Below are 21,693 nucleotides of genomic sequence, written 5' to 3' on the forward strand. Positions count from 1 at the left end.
ATGTTGTAGAAGGCATTCTTGTTCAGGGATAGGCCTGCCTGGATGACTTCTGAGGTCCCTTCTGAAATTCTGGGATTCTGGGAGAGAGAGAGTTGTCAAGACTGATGACAAGTTTTTGAGTTTTGAGTTATCTATTACCATAGATAGACACAGGAGAGTGGAAGAAGACAGCTGCTTTTGGAGGAGGAAGGTGATGAATTTGGTTTGGGACATGTTGAATTTGGATCATCCAGGCAGATGTCCAGTGCTTTTCTTGATCAGTGCTGATTCCTTGCCTCTGAGATTATCTTCGATTTATCCTGTCCATATCTGGTTTGTAGATAATTGTTTGCATGTTGTTTCATCCATTAGACTGTGAGGGAACAGTACTATATTAGGGATCTGGGCATTCAATTAATTTAAATACAACCATACTTCTTAAATCACCCACTTTATAAATCCTGAGGATACAAAGAAAAACCAATTACCTGCCTTCATGGAGACACCTGTTGAACCAGTCAGAAGTTAGTTCTTTAAGAGAGAGATTATATTGAGAGAAGAGTCAGAGGGCTGCAGATTGAGTTTTGGAGAACACCCCAAACTAGGGGGAGGAGGAAGAGAATGAATGTTTAAAGAAGTAGGAGTGAGGCCAAGGTAATGCAATAATCATAGAAGGCCAAGAGGGTGGATCTCTATTGTCTCTAGAGGCCGATGTGAGATAGTTTCAAGAAGGGGGTGATCTATGAGGCTGATTTATGGTGTTGAATGCTGTAACCTAAGAAAATTGAGAAAAGGCCATTGGATTTAGCAATCAGAAAATCATTAGTGACTTCAAGAAAGCAGTTTCAGTAGACTTATGAGCATTAAAGGCAGATTGCTGGAGGTTGGGAATAAATCAGGAGAGAAGGAGACATGCCATCTATTTGTTCTTTTGTATAATGTTATCCACCATGCCCTTGGGGAACACAATTCTCTGTCTCAGTTTCAGTAGTAAGGAGTGGATGGTAACTAGAAGGGGAAGCAGAGATCCTCTGTGTGTTTGCAACCTCGTTTCCAGCCCTAAGTCTTCACTCTCTTCACCCTACACATCCCATCAGTTGCCAAAGGTTGTCATTTCTATCTCCACAGCATTTTTGCTATACATTGTCCCCTTGCCACTTACATATGGCCACCATCTCAGTCTGGGTGCTCATCATCTTTTTTTTAGATTGTGGTAATAACCTTGTATATGATTCCCCTGCTACGAGTCTCTTTTCCTTCCAACCATCCTTCAGAGAGCCATAAAGTGATTTTCCAGGTCTTATTCTCAATAAATGAATCAACAAGCATTTATTAAGTGCTCACTATGTGATAGACCTTGTTGTGGGTGCTGGGGATGAAAATGCAAAAAACAATACAGCCACTATTCTTTGTCCCCCTTTTAAAAATAGTATTTTATTTTTTCCAATTGCATGTAAAGACCATTTTCAACATGCATTTTTTGAAAAGATTTTGAAGTTCCAGATTTTTCTCCCTCCCCTCCTTCCCTCTCCCCAAGACAGCAAGCAATCTAATATCGGTTATACATGTGCAATCATTTAAAACGTATTTCCACATTAGTCATCTTGTGAAAGAAGAAACAGTACAAAAGGAAAAAAAACACAAAAAACCCCAAAGTGAAAATAGTCTACTTTGATCTGCATTCAGACTCCATGAGTTCTTTCCCTGGATGTGGAGAGCATTTTCCATTATGAGTCTTTTGGAATTTTCTTGGATCATTATATTGCTGAGAGTTAATCATCGAGCACTGTTATCATTACTGTGTACAATGTCCTTCTGATTCTGCTCGCTTCTCAGCATCAGTTCATGTAAGTCTTTGCAGACTTTTCTGAAACCCACTTTCTTGTTATTTCTTATTGAACAGTGATCTTCCATCACAATCATATACCACAACTTGTTCAGCCATTCCCCAATGGATGGGCATCCCCTTGATTTCCAATTCTTTGTCACCACCAAAAGAGCTGAAACAGCCATTATTCTCAAGAAACTTGCTTCTGAGAAGGGAAGATAATTACTTATATAAATTTTACAGTCCGAGGGAATCAGGAAAGACTTCATGCACTAAATCTTGGAGGAAGAGAGGGATTTTATAAGGTAGAGATAAAGAGGTAGGCTATTCCTGGGATGGGGCATAGCAAATGCAAAGGGAGAGAGACAAGAGAAGAAATCCTGTGTGTGAAGAACAGTGAGAAGAGGAGCTTGGCTGGCTCACAGAATCTGGGAGGGGAAGTAATGTATAATGAGGCTGAAGAGATGTATTGAGGTCAGGTAGTGGAGTGCTTTAAAAGCTAAACAGAGGAGTGTGTGTTTTATCTTAGAGGCAATAAGGAACCACTGGAATTTATTAAGTAGGGGAGAGACGTGGTCAGATCTACCCTTCGAGAAAACAACTTTGGTAGATGAGATAGAGGATGACTTGCAGTGGGAAGACCAGCTAAGAGGCCACTGTAATAGTCTGGGAAAGAGGTGGCTAAGCTGGTGGCTGTGTGAATACAAAGAAGGCTTCATAGAGATGATATAGAAGTAGAAAGGCAAGATCTGGCAGCAGACTGGAGGATATGTGGAGCAAAGGAGAGTGAGAAGTCAGGAGTAATGCCAAAGTCATGAACCCAGGGGACTAGAAGGATGGTGCAGTAATGTGGAAGCTCAGAAGAGAAAAAATGGGTTCTGTCTCAGAAATGCTGACTTGAAATGCCAATGGGACATCTGAGTGGAAATATCCAATAGGCAGCTAGTGACTCCAGTAGGTAGTGTACTTGTGACCTGTGACTGGAGCTCAGGGGAGAAACTGGAGTTGAGTATATAGATTTGTGAATCATTTATGCAACTCATGGGAACTGATGGACACTCACATTTAGGGGGCATACTATGGATGATGAGTCAGCAAAAGTGATAGAAGCGGGATGGTTACACAACTGCGAACAGAGGCAGGAGAGATCAAGAAAACCCAGGGAGAACAGACTATCTAAGAGGAGAGCATGGTTAACAGTGCATGGTACATGGTAATAGTGTCATATGCTAAAGAGAAGCCAAAAACTTGAAACCTGATGTGTCTCATCTCTCAATAAAAAATTCTCGAGGCTCCCTATTGTTTCTAGTATCAAAATATAAACCCCCGGGGCTGGGGTAGGAAGGGGTACAGCTAGGTGGCACAGTGAATAGAACACCAGCCCTGGAGTCAGAAGGACCTGAGTTTGAATTTGGCCTCAGACACTTACTAGCTTGTATGACCCTGAGCGAGTTACTTAACTCCAATTGCCTTCCTACAAAATAAAAACTCTTCTGTTTGATTTCATTACAACCCTTCCTACCTTTCCAGACTTCTTACACATTATTCCCCTACTCACACTTTCTGATGCAGATATACTGGCCTGCTTGCTGATCTGCAAATACAATACTTCATCTTCCATGTCCATACCTTTGGACTTGTGTTTCCCCATGCCATGAGTGTACTGTCTCCTCACCTCTGCCTTGTAGAATTCATGGTTTCCTTTAAACTTCAGCTCAGGCATCACCTTGTACCTGAATTCTTTCCTGACCTCCTCAGCTGCAAGTGCCTCACTCCTCAAATTATGTTGTATTTAACATATATATATAAAACATTATAACATATATATATATGCATATAACATATATATCTCCCCATTAGAATGTAAGGTGCTTAAGATCAGGGACCTTTTTCTTATCTCTCTAGTGCTTAGCATATTATCTCACACTTGGTAAGTAATTAATAACTATTCACTGATTGATTGATTATTGTGTGAAAGCTATGATAGGACCATTGGATAGAGCTGGTTGTTTTATCTTGTATTCATCCATTCTACTCACTCTCACTATTGAATAACAAGACATTCTGGAAGATTCAAAAAGAAACAAGACTTAGCCTTTGTTCTCAATGAGTTTGTGGTCTAGTTGGGTAGATGAAGCATTAGGTCAGAGATTTAGACCTGATGTAGCCCAATCCTTTTATAGATGAGGAAACTAAGGCAGATGAAACTGAAGTAACTTTCTCAAGGTCACCTAAGTACTATGTAACAGAGCTGAGATTTGATCCCTTGTTCTGATTCCAGATATGGTGCTCTTTCCACCTGACCCCACGGTCTCACACATGTAAACAGCTTTAGTTCCAGGTTGGATGAGATCAAGTTCCTTAAGAAAGTTACAAACAGAGTTATAGTGACACAGAGGAGAGAGTGAGAATTCGGATGAATAGGGAGGATTTTCTTGGAGGAGACGACCTTTGGATCTGAGTACTTGAGTTGCCATAGATGGAGATGGGGGAGAGGGGAGGTCAAGGATAAGGTAGCTTTCAAGATGAGAGGGGCAGCAAGAGTAAGAGGGAGGAAAAAGCATGAGTGTTGGTTTTGGGGGTTTGTGTGTTTTTTTGGGGGAAGCAAGTAATCCAGTTAGACTGGAATGTAAGATGTGTGAAGGGGGGGATAGCCAGTGATAAAACTGGAAGGGATGTTGGGGGCACATTTGGAGAGGGCTTTAAAGGACAGGTGAAAAAGTTTGGATTTTATTAGGGAGGTAAAGGGAAGTTGTTGGAGGCTTGTAAGGAGTGGATGGGTGATGTGTGTGATCAGAGCTTATCTTTAGAAAAACTCCACTCCCCTGGTGGTCTAGGATGCATTGGGAGTGGCCCCAATTTTCTGGATCATTGAGTCAAACTGCAGTAGAAATGAAGACCATTCAAAATGCCGTCCACATCCACTATAGAGTCGGAACACAGAATGAAGCAGACTGTTTTCTGTTTTGTTATATTTTGTTTTGATTTGGTTTTTCTCATGGTTTCTCCCATTCGTTTTCATTCTTCTATGCAACATGACTAATGTGAAAATGTGTTTAATAAGAATATATGTTTAGAACCCATATAAGACTGCATGCCATCCTGGGGAGGGAGGGAGGGTGAGAAAATTTGAAATTTATGGAAGTGATTGTTGAAAACTGAAAACAAATAAATTAATTAAAAAATGAAGGCCATTAAACCACACATAGGGATCTCTGCAGCTCATGTTGATTTAGAAAATCACATATTAGCATTATATAATTTCATTGTATTTTTGTTAATTCTGTTAAATATTTCCCAGTTACATATGAATCTGCTTCCTGAATGTTTGATACCTCTGATTTGTACAATGGTCAATCAGGACTTGAATTAGAGGCTGGCAAAGGGAGTGGAGACTGTGGAGGGAGGACAGGACTTAGTGATAGGTTGGACATGAGGGGTCTAAGCTCTAAGGTTTCATGACTAGACTGGAAGATCTGGTGCCAGGAGCAGAAATAATGTTGTCGTGTGGTCGTTTTCAATTATGTCTGACAGTTTGTGACCCCATGTAGGATTTTCTTGGCAAAGATACTGGAGTGACTTGCCATTTCCTTCTCTAGCTCATTTTACAGATGAAGAAACTGAGTCAAACAGGGTGAAGTAACATGCCTAGGGTAACCCAACTAGTAAGTGTCTGAGGCCAGATCTGAACTCTGGAAGATGAGTCATCCTGACTTCAGGCCCTTCAGTATATCCACTGTGCCACTTAGCTGCCCCTCCCCCAAAATATGGAATGTTTCATGAATTTGTGTGTCATGTTCTTTGCATATATTCTCTCATTTGAGACTCATATCAACTTTGTGAGGTAGATACTATTACTCCATTTTACAGATGAGGCAAATGAGGTTGAGAAGTTAAGTGACTTGCTCTGGTATCTGGCACATCGTTGGTACTTAATAAATGCTTTTGACTTGACACAGCTAGGAAATATCAGAGGGAGGATTTAGAACTCAGGTCTTCCTGACTCTAGGTCCAATCTACTCACAAGGCCAAGCTGTCTTCCATAAAGAAGTCAGAAGGAGAAGTGGGTTTGGTGATTAGAGTGGAGATGATGGTGTTCATGTTGTTTGAGGTACCAGTGGGACATTCAGTTGGATATGGCCAGGAGGCAGTAGGAGGCCAGAGGTCTGGCTAAGAGGAAAGGTTAAGGCTAGAGATCCAGACCTGGAATCTTCCCCAGGAATCTCTGAAGCCGTGGATCACAAGAGAAAGTATGGCTGAGGAAAAGCAGAGATTGGGAAAGATAGCCTTAAAGAAGATCCAGATTCTGAAGGAGGTGTGAGGTGGAGAGAAAGTGAAACCAAAAGGGGAAAGAGGAATGGGCCAAGAGCCACATTCTTTGATCTGGAAGGGGACCCCAGGGATCATATAATTCAACCTGTGTCTGAACAAGAATCCATGCATGCTAGAATATAGATAGTTAGGTGACAAAATGAGTAAAGCATTGGACCAGGGGTCAGGAAGCCCTGAATTCCAATCCTGCCTCAGACACTTATTAGCTGAGTACCATGGACAATTACTTAACCTTTGTAGGCTTCAGTGCCCTCATCTGCAAAATGGGGATAATAAATAGCACCTCTCTCACTGGGTTATTGTGTGAATCAAAAGAGATAACACGTGTAAAGGGCTTTTGTAAAGTCCTGCATAAATGCCAGCTATTATTACAGTGATCATTCGCTTTCTGACTGAAGATCTCTGTTGAAGGGAGACATGCTCCCTTTCCAAGACAATCCATTTCACATTTTTTAGAGCTCTGACCATTAGGAAGGTTTATCCTTGTGTCAAGATTAAATCAGCTGTGTGTGGTAGAGCTGCGTTAGAGACGGGGGACCATTTGATCTAGTGCTCTGATCTGGAGGCCATCTGTCTGAGGGTCCTCACTTTACAGATGAAGAAACTGAGGGCTAGGCAAGATATGACTTGACAACCAAGGTCCCACTGGAGGGCAAGCATCAGAGATGGAATTTGAATCCAGGTTCTCCAGATGATAATAGCTAACATCACTGTGCAGTGCTGCTTCCCAGCTCTGCTAAATATTGCTTTTGTGACCTTGGCCCAGGCACTCTGCCATCCCTTGGCTTTGGTTTCCTCACCTGTAAAATAAAAGGGTTGGACTAGATTGAATCTAAGATTTTTTTTTTAGGCCAACTTCTTTCTAGTCTCACCTCTCCCATGTTGACTTTTTAAAAAAAAACACACATATAATACTTCAGAGGTCTTTTCTTTTTCTGTTAGAAGAGCTAGAAAAGTATGGTGCTACAGAAGCCAGGGGAAGAATGGGAATGAAGGAGGACGAGTGGTCCGAGAGTATCAGATACTGCAGAGAGGTCCTGGAGAATGAGGACTGGAAGTCGGTCACCATAAAACAGTTTCAGTAAAGCGGGGTCAGCAGGAATGTGTACGTGAAGGGCATGAAACCAGACTGCACGAGTTCAGGGACTGGCAGTTGATGAGGAAGGAGGGGATACATTAGTGTTTTGAGAAGTTTGTTACGTTGCATCTTGAGTTAAATTTGTTGGGGTGAGGATGCTGTGGTTGGTCTTCCATGGTATATGAGGCAACAGTGCCCTCTGGTGGTGTGAATGTATAATTATTTAAGCAGGCTTTCAGAACCCAGTGAAAGACTCACGTCTTCCATGTATTCAACTCAAACAATCATCAATCAATCATTAAGTGTTAAGGCCCTACTATGTGCTGGGCATTGTGCTAGTTGCTGGAGATACAAAAATCTCCCCCCTCCAAGATAATCTTATATTCAATCACTACATGTCCTCTGGTTCTTTCTCTGTTGCCTACAACCTCACTGAGTCTTCTCCATCCCTAAAAACCTTCTCTGACTCTTTCTGTCCTGTAGCATCCTATATCTCTCTTCCCCTTCTCAGAAAAACTTCTAGACAAAAGCTCTCCGCACTTGTTGCTGCTTCTTTGTTTTATTGTTTATTTGCTTGTTGTCTCCCCCTTTAGATTATGAGCTCCTTGAAGGCAGGAACTGTTTTTTGCCTCATTTTGTATTCCCAGTGCTCAGCACAGTGCCCGGCACGTAGTAAGCATTTAATAAATGTTTAGTGATGGATGCTTCTCTCTCTTTTTTTCAATTCTTTGCGATTTGACTTCTTCCTTATCACATGCCTGGAACTCCTGAGAAAGGAGAACAAAGTTACCAGTGAGATCTTAAATAATTGCTAAATCGAATGGCCTTTAAAAGCCATCGTCCTCCTTTTCTGCAGCATTTGACGCTGTTGACTGTCTTCTCCTTTCGAATACTCCCTCTGTTCAGCTCTCTTTCTCTCTCAGTTCTTCTATTTGTGTGACCACCACCCCTCATTCTTCTTTGCTGGATCAGTATTTATATCCCGCTCTGTAACTGTGGGTGTACCCCAAAGCTCTGTTCTAGGCTCTCTTGTCTTCTGTCTTTTTGTCTCTTTTTCTCTCTCTGTCTCCATATCTTTCTCTCCACGTCTCTCTTTGTCCCTCTTTTTGTCTCTCTGTCTCTCTCCATCTCTCTGTGTCTGTCTCTCCATCTCTGTGTCTTTCTTCTTCTCTCTCTCCATCTCTTGCTTTCTATTCACCCTTCCTCTCCTTCTCCATCCCGCTCTATTTCTTTTTCTCTGTCTCTATCTCTCTGTCTCTGTCTCTGTCTCTTTCCCTCTCTCCTGTACTGATGACTATCAGATCTATATATCTTTCCCCTGAGCTCCAGTTGCACATCACATACTAGTTACTAGACATTTAGAACTGGATGCTCCATGTGCATCTCAACCTCAACATGCCCAAAATAGACCTCATTATCTTTTCACCCAAAACAGGAGTGGGAAATCTCCAACCTCAAGGCCACATGTGGCCCTCTAGGTCCTCAAGTGTGGCCCTTTGACTGAATCCACACTTCACAGAACAAATCCTCTTAATAAAAGGATTTGTTCTATAAAACTTGGACTCAGTCAAAAGGCTACATCCAAAGACCTAGACTTTGTCTTCTGATTTTCCCTGTCTCTGAAGAGGGCACCACCCTTTCAGTTACCCAGATATGTAACGTTGGTATCACCTTGGGCTCGTCATTCTCTCTTGATTCACATATTCAGTTGCTGATAAACCATGTTGCTTCATCCTCTTCAAACAATATCTCTTGTGACCACCCCCCCATTCATGCTCCCATAACCACTGCCGTAGCTCAGGCTCCCATTATCCCTCTCCTGGACTATTGCAATAACCTCCTAATTGATTGACCAGCCTTGAATCTCTCCCCTTTCCAAACCATTTTCTCTATAGCTGCTTTCCTTGTGTGCTCATCTGACCATATTATTCCTTTATTTCCATAAACTCCAGTGGTTCCCTATTTCCTGAAGGTTTAAATACATGCTACTCTGTTTTTTTTTTAAAGCCTTCCCATCCTTACCATGGCCCCATCCTACCTTCCCAACTTTATAACATATTATTTCCCTCCCCACACATTACAGTCCAGTCAAAATGGCCTCCATCCTGCCCCTCACACATAGCACTTTATCTCGGGTCTCTGCTTGCCTTTGTGTTGACTGTCACCCAAGCCTGGAGTGCATTCTCGTTTCACCTTCAGCTCTTAGAATCCCTAGCTTCCTCAAGGCTCAGCTCATGTCACCTTCCACATAAAGCTGATCTCCCTAGATATGGGTGCCTTCCCTCCCAATTACCTTGTATTATTATGTATGTACATATATGCATACAGACACATATATGTCTCTCTTTTCTAGATTATAAGAAAGTGACTAATTTTTTCTTTGTATTTCCAGTGCTTAGCACAGTACTTGGTGCTTAGTAAGGGATTAATGAATGCTTGTTATCTGAGTGACTGAAATAGCCTCTGGCCTCAAGCAGCATACTTTCTATAGGATGTAAATGACAGGTACAACAAGTCTACACGTTGTTGTTGTTGGTGCTCTTTGTCCTTCATTCTCAGAGGACCAGTGACACCGTGAGGGAGATGTCTTCACTTGTGGATGAATTAGACATGAGTGAGGCAGATCTGTGCAAAGTCATCGGCTTCATTGGAGTGGGGGGACCCTAACAGCTGGGGGATTCAGGAAAGGCTTCGTGTAGTAGATGGTGCTTAAAACTGAGCTTTGCAGGAAACCAGAGATTCTAAGAAGGCAAAGATAAGGAGTGAGTACATTTTAGGCATGAACTGGGGATAGGCTGAGTAAAAACATGGAATTAGGAAATGGAGGGCCTGTTGTGGGGGATGATAGCCAGTTTGGCTGAATTAAGTGTACGAAGTGGAGAAATGTATAAGAAAACCCAGACACTCAGGATGGTGTCAGGTTGTAAAGAATTTTAAATGCCAAACAGAAGTTTGCCTTTGATCCTAGATGTAAAAGGGAGCCATTAGTGTTTATTGAGCAGCATAGTGACAGAGTCAGACCTGTGCTTCAGGACTGCTTCTTTGGTAGCTGAGTGGAGGATAGATTGGAAAAAGGCCAGATCTGAGTGCAGAGAGACCAATTAGGAGTTTATTGTGTATTCCATGGCCTATCGTATCATTTGAGCAGCTAGTGGTGCAGTGGATAGAGCACTAGGCCTGGAGTCAGGAGGATTCATCTTCCTGAGTTCAAATCTGGCCTCAAGACACTTACCAGCTGTGTGAACCAGAGTAAGTCACTTAACCCTGTTTGCTTCAGTTTCGTCATCTGTAAAATGAGCTGGAAGAGGAATTGGCAAACCACTCCAGTATCTTTGCCAAGAAAACCCCCGATGGGGTCACAAAGAGTTGAACATAACTGAACAGCATGTGAAACAGCAACCATGTGAAAGTTGATGAAAGATGGAATTAGGATTGTGGCCCTTTGAGTCAAGAGACAGAGATAGATACTTTGTAAAGTCATTAATAATAGCTAGCATTTATAGAGCGCCTGGAGGTTTGCAATGTGCTTTACATATGTTATCTACTCTTAGCCTCATAACAACCCTAGGAGGTAAGTGCTCATTTTTTAATTTCATAATCCCCATTTTACAGATGAGGAAACTGAGGCTAAGAGAGGTTAAGTGGCTTGCTCAGAGTCACTCACTTACACTCAGCTGTAAGTATCTGACGCAAGATTCCAACTCAGATCTTCTTGATTGCAAGTTTAATTTCTAGCTGCTTAGGATTGCCCAGATTCTACCATTTGTTAAGTATTTATTGCATGTAGAGCACTGTATTAAAGCATGGAGGAGCTGAAAAGCTTGGATAAGGCCAAAACCCTGGTATCAATGAGAATATAGCTTAGTTAGGAGGTTCTGACACATATGTATATCTAGAGTTGCAGAAGATCCTAGGGATCATCTCATTCTTTAGATGTGATAACTGAGTTTCACAGATGCGCCCAAGGTCCCACAGGCAGTAAGTGGGGAGGACCAGTGTTAGAACTTTTACTTCCAAGTTTACCAGCATTGCTGCATAATAACTCAAATTGAAGTCTCTCTCAAGGCATACGAAGTATGCCTTTAGTGATACCCTTTGAGGTAGATGGTACAAATATTACCAGGCAGGAGGATTCCAGGGAGAAAGCTCTGGCCTTGGAGTCAGAGGATCTGCGCTTGAACCTTTGTCTCTCTTACTTCCTACATCTGTGACCTTGGGCTAATTACCACCTCTCTGGACATTAGTTTCCTCTTCTGTGAAAAGATGAGATGGCCTCTAAGCTTCCTTTCAGCTCACAAATCTATGGGACTTTGATCCCTTTTCTGTAGATGGGGAAAAAGGCACAGAGGAGTTAAGGGACTTTCCCAGAGTCACACAGCTACAAAGTATCAGAGCCATTTCAACTCAGGCCTCTCGGCTCCAAGCCCAGAGTGCTCTATGTAACTGTAGCAAAAAGAAATACATGATAAGTTAGGTACAAAGTGATGTTGAGAATGTGGGAGAAGATCAGTAGGATTTAGGGAGGAGGCAGTCTTGGAGCTGGGTTACAAATGATGGACAAGATTTCAACAGGTGGGGTAAAAGAGGAGAGGACATTCCAGGCATAGAGAACAGGTCCCGGAGGTGAGGCAGTGCAGAGAACAAACAGGGTATAGTGAAAAGCCAGGCTGTTCTCGTTGTCCAGTCGTTTCAGTTATGTCTAACTCTTTGTGACCCCATTTGGTAGTTTGCTTGGCAAAGATGCTGGAGTGCTTTGCCATTTCCTTCTCCAGTTCATTTTATAGATGAGGAAATGGAGGGAAACAGAGTTATGTGACTTATCCAGAGTCACCGAGCTAATAAATGTCTGAGGCTAGATTTGAACTCAGGAAAGTGAGCCTTCCTGACTTCAGGCCTGGCACTCTAACCCCTGTGCCACCTAGCTGTCCACTACTGCACTCTAAGCTACTCTATACTCCCTCCAGCCAAACCTGACCTTCCCCTACCCCAGCATGTCCTTCCGCTTTTCCCACCTTCATGGCCAGCTTCCTGTACCTAGCATCCTTTCCCTTTCCTCCCATTTTTCTGACCTGTTCAATTCCTATGCATCCTTTAAAGCCCAAGTAAATGGCACCTTCTTATCCAGCAGGTCTTTTGTCATCTCTATGCCCTATTCTTCCGTTAATAATGACCTTTGCTTCCTCAGATCTTACCTAGTATCTTTATATTCACATCGTTAATTTGTGCCTCACCTTCATTTCCCAGTTTATCATTCCTCCTCCCCTATTCATAGTCTCTTAGAACAAGAAATAAAAAAGTAAGGGAAAAAGCAGCTTAGTGAAATGAAGCCATGCAGGAGTGCAAGAGTCAGGGCCAACTTGCTTGCCTATGCATCCTTCCATATCCATGTTCTTCCATTTCTGCCGAGAAGGCAAGGGAGCTGCCTTTTTACGTATCTTCTTTGAGCATTCCTTTTAAAAATAGTTTTTGGTTATTGTTCTTTCTTGAATTCTTGTTGCATTCATTTTCTCATCAAAGTTATTTATGGATGTGCCATACCACTACTTGATGGTAAGTTTTCTAAGTCTTATAAAATGATAATAATGATAATTTTTAAAAGTCTTATATCCTCCAGGACCTAGCACAGTGTTATGCATGCATTTGTAACTTACTAGCTATACTGAGCTGAATTACTTGAAAATGTTTGCCCAAAAGACACTGCAGTCACAGCCCTGGAGCTGCTCTCTTATTGGGCTAACGGGAGGGAGAGGGAGGTAGAGGCTTTGTTGGGTTTGTGAGGGACTTCCTGACTCTCATCTTTACTTCCTAGCGTTGGCAAGACCTCAATGTCATCAGCAGTCTCCTCAAGTCTTTCTTCAGAAAACTGCCAGAGCCTCTGTTCACTGATGGTGAGTGGCTGGAGGGGGAATGGAGAAGAAATGTTCCTCTCTTAGCTACAAGCCTCTTTTGAGTGGAAGGCCTAATAGTGGGCCAATTTCCTGAGTCTCTGAGAGATTCCATCCTCCTGCACTGTTGCTGGTCCTTCAGGGGCTTCCCATGAAGCCTTCCGAGGACTGGTCTCTAGAAGACCTTCTCCCTCTAACCTGCTGAATTTGGATTTCTCAGAGATAAGTAGATTACTTCCTTCTGACCATTGTCCATTAGCTCTGATCTTTTTCCTCCCTTGGCCAGATATACACAAAGGATGTTTGAGTACAAACGATGATAGATCAGAGAGTTCCATGATATTAAGAAAATGAACACACCCAGATGTGACACCTATAGCTGTCCTTCCCATTCTCAGCCCAGCAAGTGATTTCCTTAATGGTATTAACCATGGGTGGGCAGAATTTGTTTTCACTTGGGGTCTATGAACTTATTTTCTTAATATTTTGATAATTGTATTTCAGTATAATTGGCTCCCTTTGTAATCCTGTGTGTTTTACTTCATTCGTTTAAGAGCATCATCCTGAGAAGGGGCTCATAGGCTTCACTAGACTGCCCAAGGGCAGTCACACAAAAAGGTTAAAAACCCCTGGGACTCACTAGTTTCACTAATGGGGACTTGTATACTTTTACAGATAAATATAATGACTTTATTGAGGCCAATAGGATTGAAGATTCCAGAGAGAGAATGAAAACACTGCGGAAACTGGTATGGAAAGAGAGGGGTTATTTAGACAGAGAGGGAAGCAGATGTGTTATAGGACAGGAGAGCCAGTATTCCTTCATTGGGAGTCAAGAGGTCTCAATTTTTGTCCTAGTTCTGTCATTAACTTAATAAGTGATAATATTAGGCAAGCCACTTCTCTACTCAATTTCTTTCACTGTAAATTGAAGGGTTTGACCCGAATGATCTCTAGTTTCCTTCTAAAAATCCAGTGGTTCTAGAGAATCATTCTTCACAAAATTCTTCAGGTATGGCCATACTTCCCATCCCTCCTTTTACCACCATTTTCCCACTTCTAAACCATCAACAAATCACAGAGATTAGAGAAAGGGGAGAAGAGGGAGATAAGGAGAAAGAAGATTCAGTGTCTGCTCTTGGGAATTGCCAGTCTCATGGGAGAGGCATGACATTTAACCTCAAGAAGATTCATCATCATCACTGTCACCAGTTTGGTCAGCACATTACACATGTTATCTCACAAAAACCCTGTGAAGTAGGTACTCTTAGGATTCCCACCTTATAGATGAGGAAACCAAGTCTGGTTTGCCCAAGGTCACACAGTGAATAAGTGTCTCAGGCAAGAGTTGAACCTAGAGTTTCCTGTCTATTACTTTCCCCATTATGTCACACTGACTTCAGGGGAGTTCAGTTTTCTGAACAGGTCGTGGGCAGCATTTAGGTTAAAGGATACATTTAGAGAAGAGTAAAGAACTTAGGAGTGTGTGTGTGGCAGGGTAAGGGGGTAGGTAGTAATGTAGTAGAAGCCCTGAAGGGAATGCTGTTGAAAGGGATTGTGGGCAGATTCAAAGAAACTGACATAGCCCTAATCCCTTTTCTCTCCTTTTTCCCTTCCAGATCCGGGATCTTCCTGGTCACTACTATGAAACTCTCAAATTCCTAGTGGGGCATCTGAAAACCATTGCTGACCACTCAGAGAAGAACAAGGTTGGTAAGCAGGAATAGGAGAGGAAAAAGCCAGGATTCTTCCTGGGACTCTAACGAACCAGCTTATAAAAATGAAAGTGCCACCTCTCTTACCCTTTGTACCTCTTGAGGTCAAGGCATCTTACCTTGTGCCTCTCTGCAGTCCCTTTACCTAACCTGAGTGTGCTGTCTTCTGATCTCCTGAGATGAAGACCCTTGAGCCTCCCAGTGTTTCCCACCAATCTTTGCTAGGAATCCATCTTTTCACCCAGCCATAATACTTCCTACAGAATTGTCTTAGCCTGTTTCGTTGATCGTTGCCCTCTCTCCCTTGGCTCTGGATGGAATAGGGCTTCCTTCAATTTTTAAAATATAATCAGGGCTGCCTTCACTTGTCCCTTTCAGGGATTCCTGCTCCAGATAACTGGGAAGTCCTATCTACCATTTTACCTTTTTCTGTTTTCTGGAATTCATCTTGTATGGAGCAGGCTTGCAGATTACATACGTTCATTCACATGTGTACTTCCATTTATACTGTATATGTCTGATACATACAGTTATTCTCCCTTGTTAAGAATGTGAGCTCCTTGAGAGCCAATGCTTGTTCTCAAACACTTAGCACAGTGCTTGGTACTTGGTAGGCACTTAATCGATGATTGATGACTTGACATGACTTTGTGTGCCTAGTTCTTAGTAAATGTTTCTGTCTAACTGGGGCTTTTGTTTTGGAGCTTATATGGGGCTAACTGGGGCTTATTATGGAGCTTATAAGCAAATGAGACTGAGATGGAGGGGAAGAGAGGAGTTGTAAGGAGTTGTAAGATGGTGCTTCCTAAGAGGGAGGGAGCTCTGTGGGATGTGGATAGAGCCAGAAAGAGAGAAGATTGAAGACCTTTGGGAATGGGTAAGAGGAGAGACAGTAGAAATCACTGACCATCATTTACTTTCCCTCCCTTCATAAGATGGAGCCCCGCAATCTCGCACTGGTATTTGGGCCCACTCTGGTGAGAACATCTGAAGACAACATGACGGATATGGTGACTCACATGCCTGACCGGTACAAGATCGTAGAGACACTTATCCAGCACGTAAGGAGAGCCTGCCTTTTGTATATTTACCCATAGCTATGGGAGACCATACAGCCTAGATTTTCCTAGATAGTTTCAATTTCAGGTCTTCTGTTCCATTCCAAAATCAGAGAAACATCCTATGTCATGTAACTATTAGGATATATGAGGATCCTGCCCAGTCACAACCTGGACTTACATATTGTTCTTTTATGAGCCCAAGGGCAGGTTGTTGGTTGTTGCTCAGTCGTTATAGTCATGTCCAACTCATTGTGACCCCATCTGGGGTTTTCTTAGCAGAGATACCAGAATGGTTTGTCATTTCCTTCTCTAGCTCATTTTACAGATAAGGAAACTGAGGCAAACAGGGTTAAGTGACTTGCCTCAGGGTCACACAGTAAGTGTCTGAGGCCATATTTGGATTCAGCTCTTCCTTATTCCAGGCCTGGCATTCTATCCACTGTGCCATCTAGCTCCCCCTATGGTAGGACTGGAATCCAAATACTCCTGCTCTCATCTACCACCAATGCTTGTTGCTCTCTGACTTGTTTTTCCAGTAGTAGGGGTGAGTTGTACTAAGCCACCTATATTCTCACCATGAACAATAGGCCACATCTGCTAGAAGGCTGGGTAAGGATGCCATCAGTGGCTGGGAATGAGGACTTTTAACTGTGAGAGTGAGAACCCTGTCCCTGATGGAGGAGCCCCAGGGCTGTCTCTATTCTCCGCCCCCAGTGAAGGAACCAGCCTAGCCTGTGGGTAGTTAGTCAGATCTCAATGGGCTCCTTCAAGTATATAATTTCTAAGCCATTTCTTCCCTCTACTCCCTCCACCCATCCCCAGCTCATTCCTGGATGTGCCCTGCCTTCTGAGGTATTGGGAGATCAAAAACTGTGTTTTAAAATAGTATTTAATTTTTTCCAATTATATGTAAAGCAATTTTTTAACATTCATTTTTAGAAAATTTTGAGTTCCAAATTTTTCTCCCTCCCTCCTCTCTTCCTAAAAAGGTAAGCAAGTTGATATAGGTCATGTATGTGTGATGGTATAAAACATATTTTCATATTAGAGACTGAAAACTTTTTAATGTGAATCAGTTCACTGGATGTAAGTACAAAGAATGAAGCAAACCTTACTTGTAATTAATTTACATTTTAATTGGGGAGACAAGTATAAATAGAAATATATGCAGATAAACATGAAGTTAAAATCAAATCAAAGGTAGTTTGAGAGGGTGAAAGCATCAGCAGTTGGAGGGATTTCAGGAAAGTTCCTGAGTGGCATTTTAAAGGAAAAAAAGAACTCAGTGAGGGGGAGGTAAGGAGAAGATGCATTCCAGGCAGGAGGGAGGCCAGTGTAAAGGCTTGGAGATAAGAAGGAATGCTATGAGTAGGGGACAGATCAAAGGTCAGTTTGCATCTCCAAATGCAAGGGATGGGAGGAAGGGGTTAATAAGCTAAACAGGAAATATTTTACATTTTATTGTAGAGGCAATAGGGAGCCAGTGGACTTGGTGGAGTAGGGGAGTCACCTAGTCAGATCTATATCTAAGAAAAATAATCTTGGCAGCAGTGTGGGGCATGGATTGATGAGGCAGGTGGAGTAATTGGGAGGGTATTGCAGCAGTGTAGACAAAAAGTGATGAAGACTTCATCTAAGGTGGCAGCCATGAGGGGAGATAAGGGATTGGATTCAAGAAATGTTGTGAGGGTAGAAACGGCAAATGATTGATATACTCTGTGTAGGATGAGGAAGGGAGAAGGCTTGAAGATAAAGGTGACATTACCAACCTGGGAGACTGGAAGGATAATCATCTCTTTGAGAGATTTTTGTTGTTCCATCCTCCATTCTCAAAGAGGACTGATGATATCAGGAGGGTGATGTCTTGACTTACAAGTGAATTGGATTTAAGGGAGGGAGGCAGAGCTGCAGTCATCAGCCTCACTCTCCCCTCCAGTTATTGGAGTCCGGTGGCAAGACATAGGTCAGGGCGACTGGCAGTGGCCCAGGATGCAGTGGGAGACCCTGACTTTTTTAAGCTAAGGTCTTTCCTAGATCTCAGTTTGTCTGAGGCATCACCCATTTAGTAGTTTAAGGCTAAGTCTGAATTGAGGTCAAAGATGGCCTAGTTTACCTTCATGGAAGAATCAGTCAGCGAGGGGAAGACCTCAGAATTTCTGGTCTTTGAGAGAAATAAGAAGGGAACCCAAGTTTCCTCCTCTGCAGAGCATGGATAAGAATTCAACTATCTACCTTAGAGCTGATGGTGATTCTAATTAATTGATCTGTAGGAAATAGAAGTAGGCAGCTTGGTGTAGTGGAGAAAACCAACTTCTGAACCAGGAAGACTTGGGTTCCAGTCCTGCTTCTGATGCCTTCTGGTTGTGTGATCCTGGGCAAGTCAGTGAATGTTTCAGTTCTCTAGGAAACTCTTTGAAACTAGAAGTTACAGAGAAGATGTGAACCTGGAGTGGTCGGGAGAGTTTCCCCATCTGAGAGTTCCCGGCGCCAATTAAATCATGTCTAGGTGGCATAGTGGGTAGAATGCCAGGCCTGGAATCAGGAAGACCCAAGTTAAAATCCAGCCTCAGACACTTCCTAGCTGTGTGATCCTGGGCAAATCACTTAACCCTGTTTGTCTCGGTTTCCTCATCTGTAGACGGAGCTGGAGAAGGAAATGGCGAACTATTCCAGTGTCTTTGCCAAGAAAACCCCAAAAGGGTTCATGAAAATTCAGACTGTAAAATGACTGAACCACAGAAGTCCAAGATGCAGAGGCCAGAAGGGAGGGTATTCCAGGGCTGGAAGGGAGTGTGTGTAAAAGCACTGAGATTGCAGAAGAAATATCATCACCAGTTTAGCTGAAGTGTAGAATGCATGAAGGGCAGTAATATGATTTCGGCACAGAAGGATAGGTTGCGGTGAAAATGCCGAACAAAAACGTTTGTGTTTTATTCTAGAAGCACTAGGGAGCCACTGAAGCTTCTTGAGCTGAGGAGCACAGTCAGAGCAGTCATTTCTTAGATTGGTAGCTGAAAGAAATGTATCACTTAGTCACTAGTGTATAAGTGTTTCATTAAGACAGTGGGCACAATCTCTCACAATATCCTTGTGGACAAGGTGGATAGCTGTAGACTGGATGATGATACAGTCAGGTGGGCTTAGAACTTGTTAAACAATTGAACCCCAAGAATAGTTGTAATGGAACGTTGCCAACCTGGAAAGATCTCTTGTGGAGTACGGCAGGGTTCTGGTTTTGGCTTCATGAAATAAATAGCATGATTGTTAGATTGAGAGATAAAAATAAATTGGGATGCCTGTCCAACATGTGGATAATAATTATTCTCATTAGCCCTATTAGACTGATCTCCTTGAGATAGGAATTGTATTTTTTTTTTTTTTGCCTTTCTTTGTATACCTAGTACTCAGTATCCCCTGGCACATGATGAGTACTTAATAAACACTCATTGGTCCGACTTGATAATATACAGTTATGTTGATATCATGTGACTGTCAAAATCTTCCTTTAAGGTTTGCAAAACACTTTCCTCATGATAACCCTTGGAGGTAGATGGTGTCAATATTACTATCCTCATTTTCTAGATGAGGAAACTGAGGTGCAGGGAGATTGAACTTGACAACCGTGATCATATATGTAGTAAACATGTGAGCTGGATTCAAACCCAGGTCTCTTGACTCCAATATTCTGTCTACACTCTACCTTGGCTGAGCTGGCAGACTCAGGATTGGAAATCTAAAAATTTCAATCAATGCACTAGTATTTACTAAACAGCTACTATGTTCCCATCATCGTCATCATCCTTAGCATTTCTGTATTGCTCTAAGGCTTTGCAAAGCGCTTTCCAAATATCTCTTTTTTATCTTGTCAACAGCCCTGTCTCCAGGCCCCTCTATCCACTGTTCCTCAGTGCTAAATACTGATGACTCAAGGACAAAAGTGGTGCAACTTCTGCCTTCAAGGAGCTTATATTCTAATGGGAAAGACAACACATACATAACAAATAGATATCTACATAATATACAGAAAATGAAGTTGTTTTCTTATCCCAGGCTTTGTAGCCCTTTTGGGTTTTTTTGGGCAGAGATACTAGAATGGTTTGCCATTTTCTTCTCCAGCTCATTTGACAGATGAGGAAACTGAGGCAAGCAAGGTTAAGTGACTTGCTCAGGGTCACACAGCTAGGAAGTGTCTGAGGCCAGATTTGAACTCAGGAACATGAGCCTTCCTGCCTCCAAGCCCAGCAATTTATCCACCATGCCATCTAGCTCCTGAGTACAGGGTGCTTATGGGAGGGAGGACACTTGGAGAAGGGATCAGGAAAGGCTTCATTCAGAAAGTGTAACTTGAGTTGAGTCTTCAGAGAAACCTGTGGATTCTAGGAGATGGAGGTGAGGAGGGAGAGCATTCCAGGTTTGGGGTGGAGCCATTTCAAAGGTATGGAGTAGCATGTGTGTAGAGCATCAAATAGGCCAATATGGCTGGCCTGAAGGATAAGAAAGAAAGTAATGTGGAAAAAGAGTGGAATAGTAGAAAGTAGCCAAGTTGAAAAGAGTCTTAAAATACTGAATGGAGGAGTTTATTTTTGATCTCAGAGACAATAGGGAGCTATTAGAATTTAGTAAGTAGGGGGTGAGGGTGGTGACATGATCAGATCTGAGCTTTGGGAAAATTACTTTGATAGCTGAGGGGAAGATGGATTGGAGAGAGGGAAGACTTTAATATGTGATTTCACTGGTGTGGGAAACTGAGGTGTGGCTATTCCTGCGTTTTTATCTTCTGTAATTTTGGCATTTTGGAGAGAGGCCTGAGATAGCATTTATATATTGCCTTAAAGTTTGCAAAGCTACGTATGTTATCTCATTTGATCCTCATAACAACCTTGTGAGGTAGGTGCTATTATTATCCCCATTTTGCAGATAAGGAAACTGAGGCATACAGAGATTAAGTGACTTGTTCAGGTTCCATGGCTAAGTCATTGTCTGAGGCAGGATTAAAACTTGGGTCTGGAGATTCAAAATCCAGCATTCTACCTCCTATACCATCTAGCTGAGGTGTTTAAAAAGTTCAATGACTCCTTCATGGTGACAGAGCTAGTATGTCTCAGAGGCAGTACTTGAATCCAGGTCTTTGCTGCCTGTACCATTCAATCAGCCGCCATTTGTTGAATATCTGCTACATGTCAGGTACTGTGATGGACTCTGGAGATGACAAATACAAAGGTGAAATAGTCCCTGCTCTCAAGGTGCTTTTATATTCTGTAGGGGAGGCAACGGGTACTTCTATGAGTATGTACAATACATATGCAAAGCAAGTGCAAGGTAACCTGGGAGGGAAAGATGGTAGCAGCATGGGAGATCCTTGTGCAGAAGAGATGCCTGCTTAAGACAAGTCTGTAAGGAAGCCAGAGATTCTAAGGGATGATGGGGGTGGTGAGGGAAAGCATTTCAAGATATAGAGGGTTGCATGTGAGTAGCAGGGTGTGTATGCATGAATTGAAAAGTACCCGAAAGGGAGCAATATGGCTAGAAAGGCAATGAATAGTCAGACTGTGAAGAGCTTTAAATGCCAAATAGAGGAGCTTGTATTCGATCTCTAAGGGCAGCTAGGAGGTGTGGATTGAGCTCTGGGCTTGGGATCAGGAAGACTCAACTCTGAGTTCAAATTTGGTCTCAGACATTTATAGCTGTATGATCTTGGGTGAGTCACTTAACACTGTTTGCCTCAGTTTCCTGGTCTGTAAAATGATCTGAAGAAAAAAATGGGAAACTCCTCCAGTATCTTTACCAAGAAAACCCCAAGTGGGGTCACAAAGAG

The 21,693-nt window shown here is 42.5% G+C and overlaps 1 protein-coding gene across 8 annotated transcripts in view; it reads left to right on the forward strand.

Annotated features, from left to right (window-relative positions):
• ARHGAP23 (Rho GTPase activating protein 23) overlaps positions 1-21,693 on the forward strand; it is a 123,452-nt gene that overhangs the window by 84,271 nt on the left and 17,488 nt on the right. For all 8 annotated transcript variants that reach the window (XM_072646226.1, XM_072646225.1, XM_072646230.1 and 5 more), the window contains 4 exons: positions 13,027-13,105; positions 13,778-13,851; positions 14,722-14,811; positions 15,753-15,878. In XM_072646226.1, the coding sequence (XP_072502327.1) occupies positions 13,027-13,105; positions 13,778-13,851; positions 14,722-14,811; positions 15,753-15,878 (369 nt within the window). The remainder of the gene's footprint in view (positions 1-13,026; positions 13,106-13,777; positions 13,852-14,721; positions 14,812-15,752; positions 15,879-21,693) is intronic.

The sequence above is a fragment of the Notamacropus eugenii genome, chromosome 2, assembly GCF_028372415.1.
Source record: "Notamacropus eugenii isolate mMacEug1 chromosome 2, mMacEug1.pri_v2, whole genome shotgun sequence".
NCBI classification, from domain to species: domain Eukaryota; kingdom Metazoa; phylum Chordata; class Mammalia; order Diprotodontia; family Macropodidae; genus Notamacropus; species Notamacropus eugenii.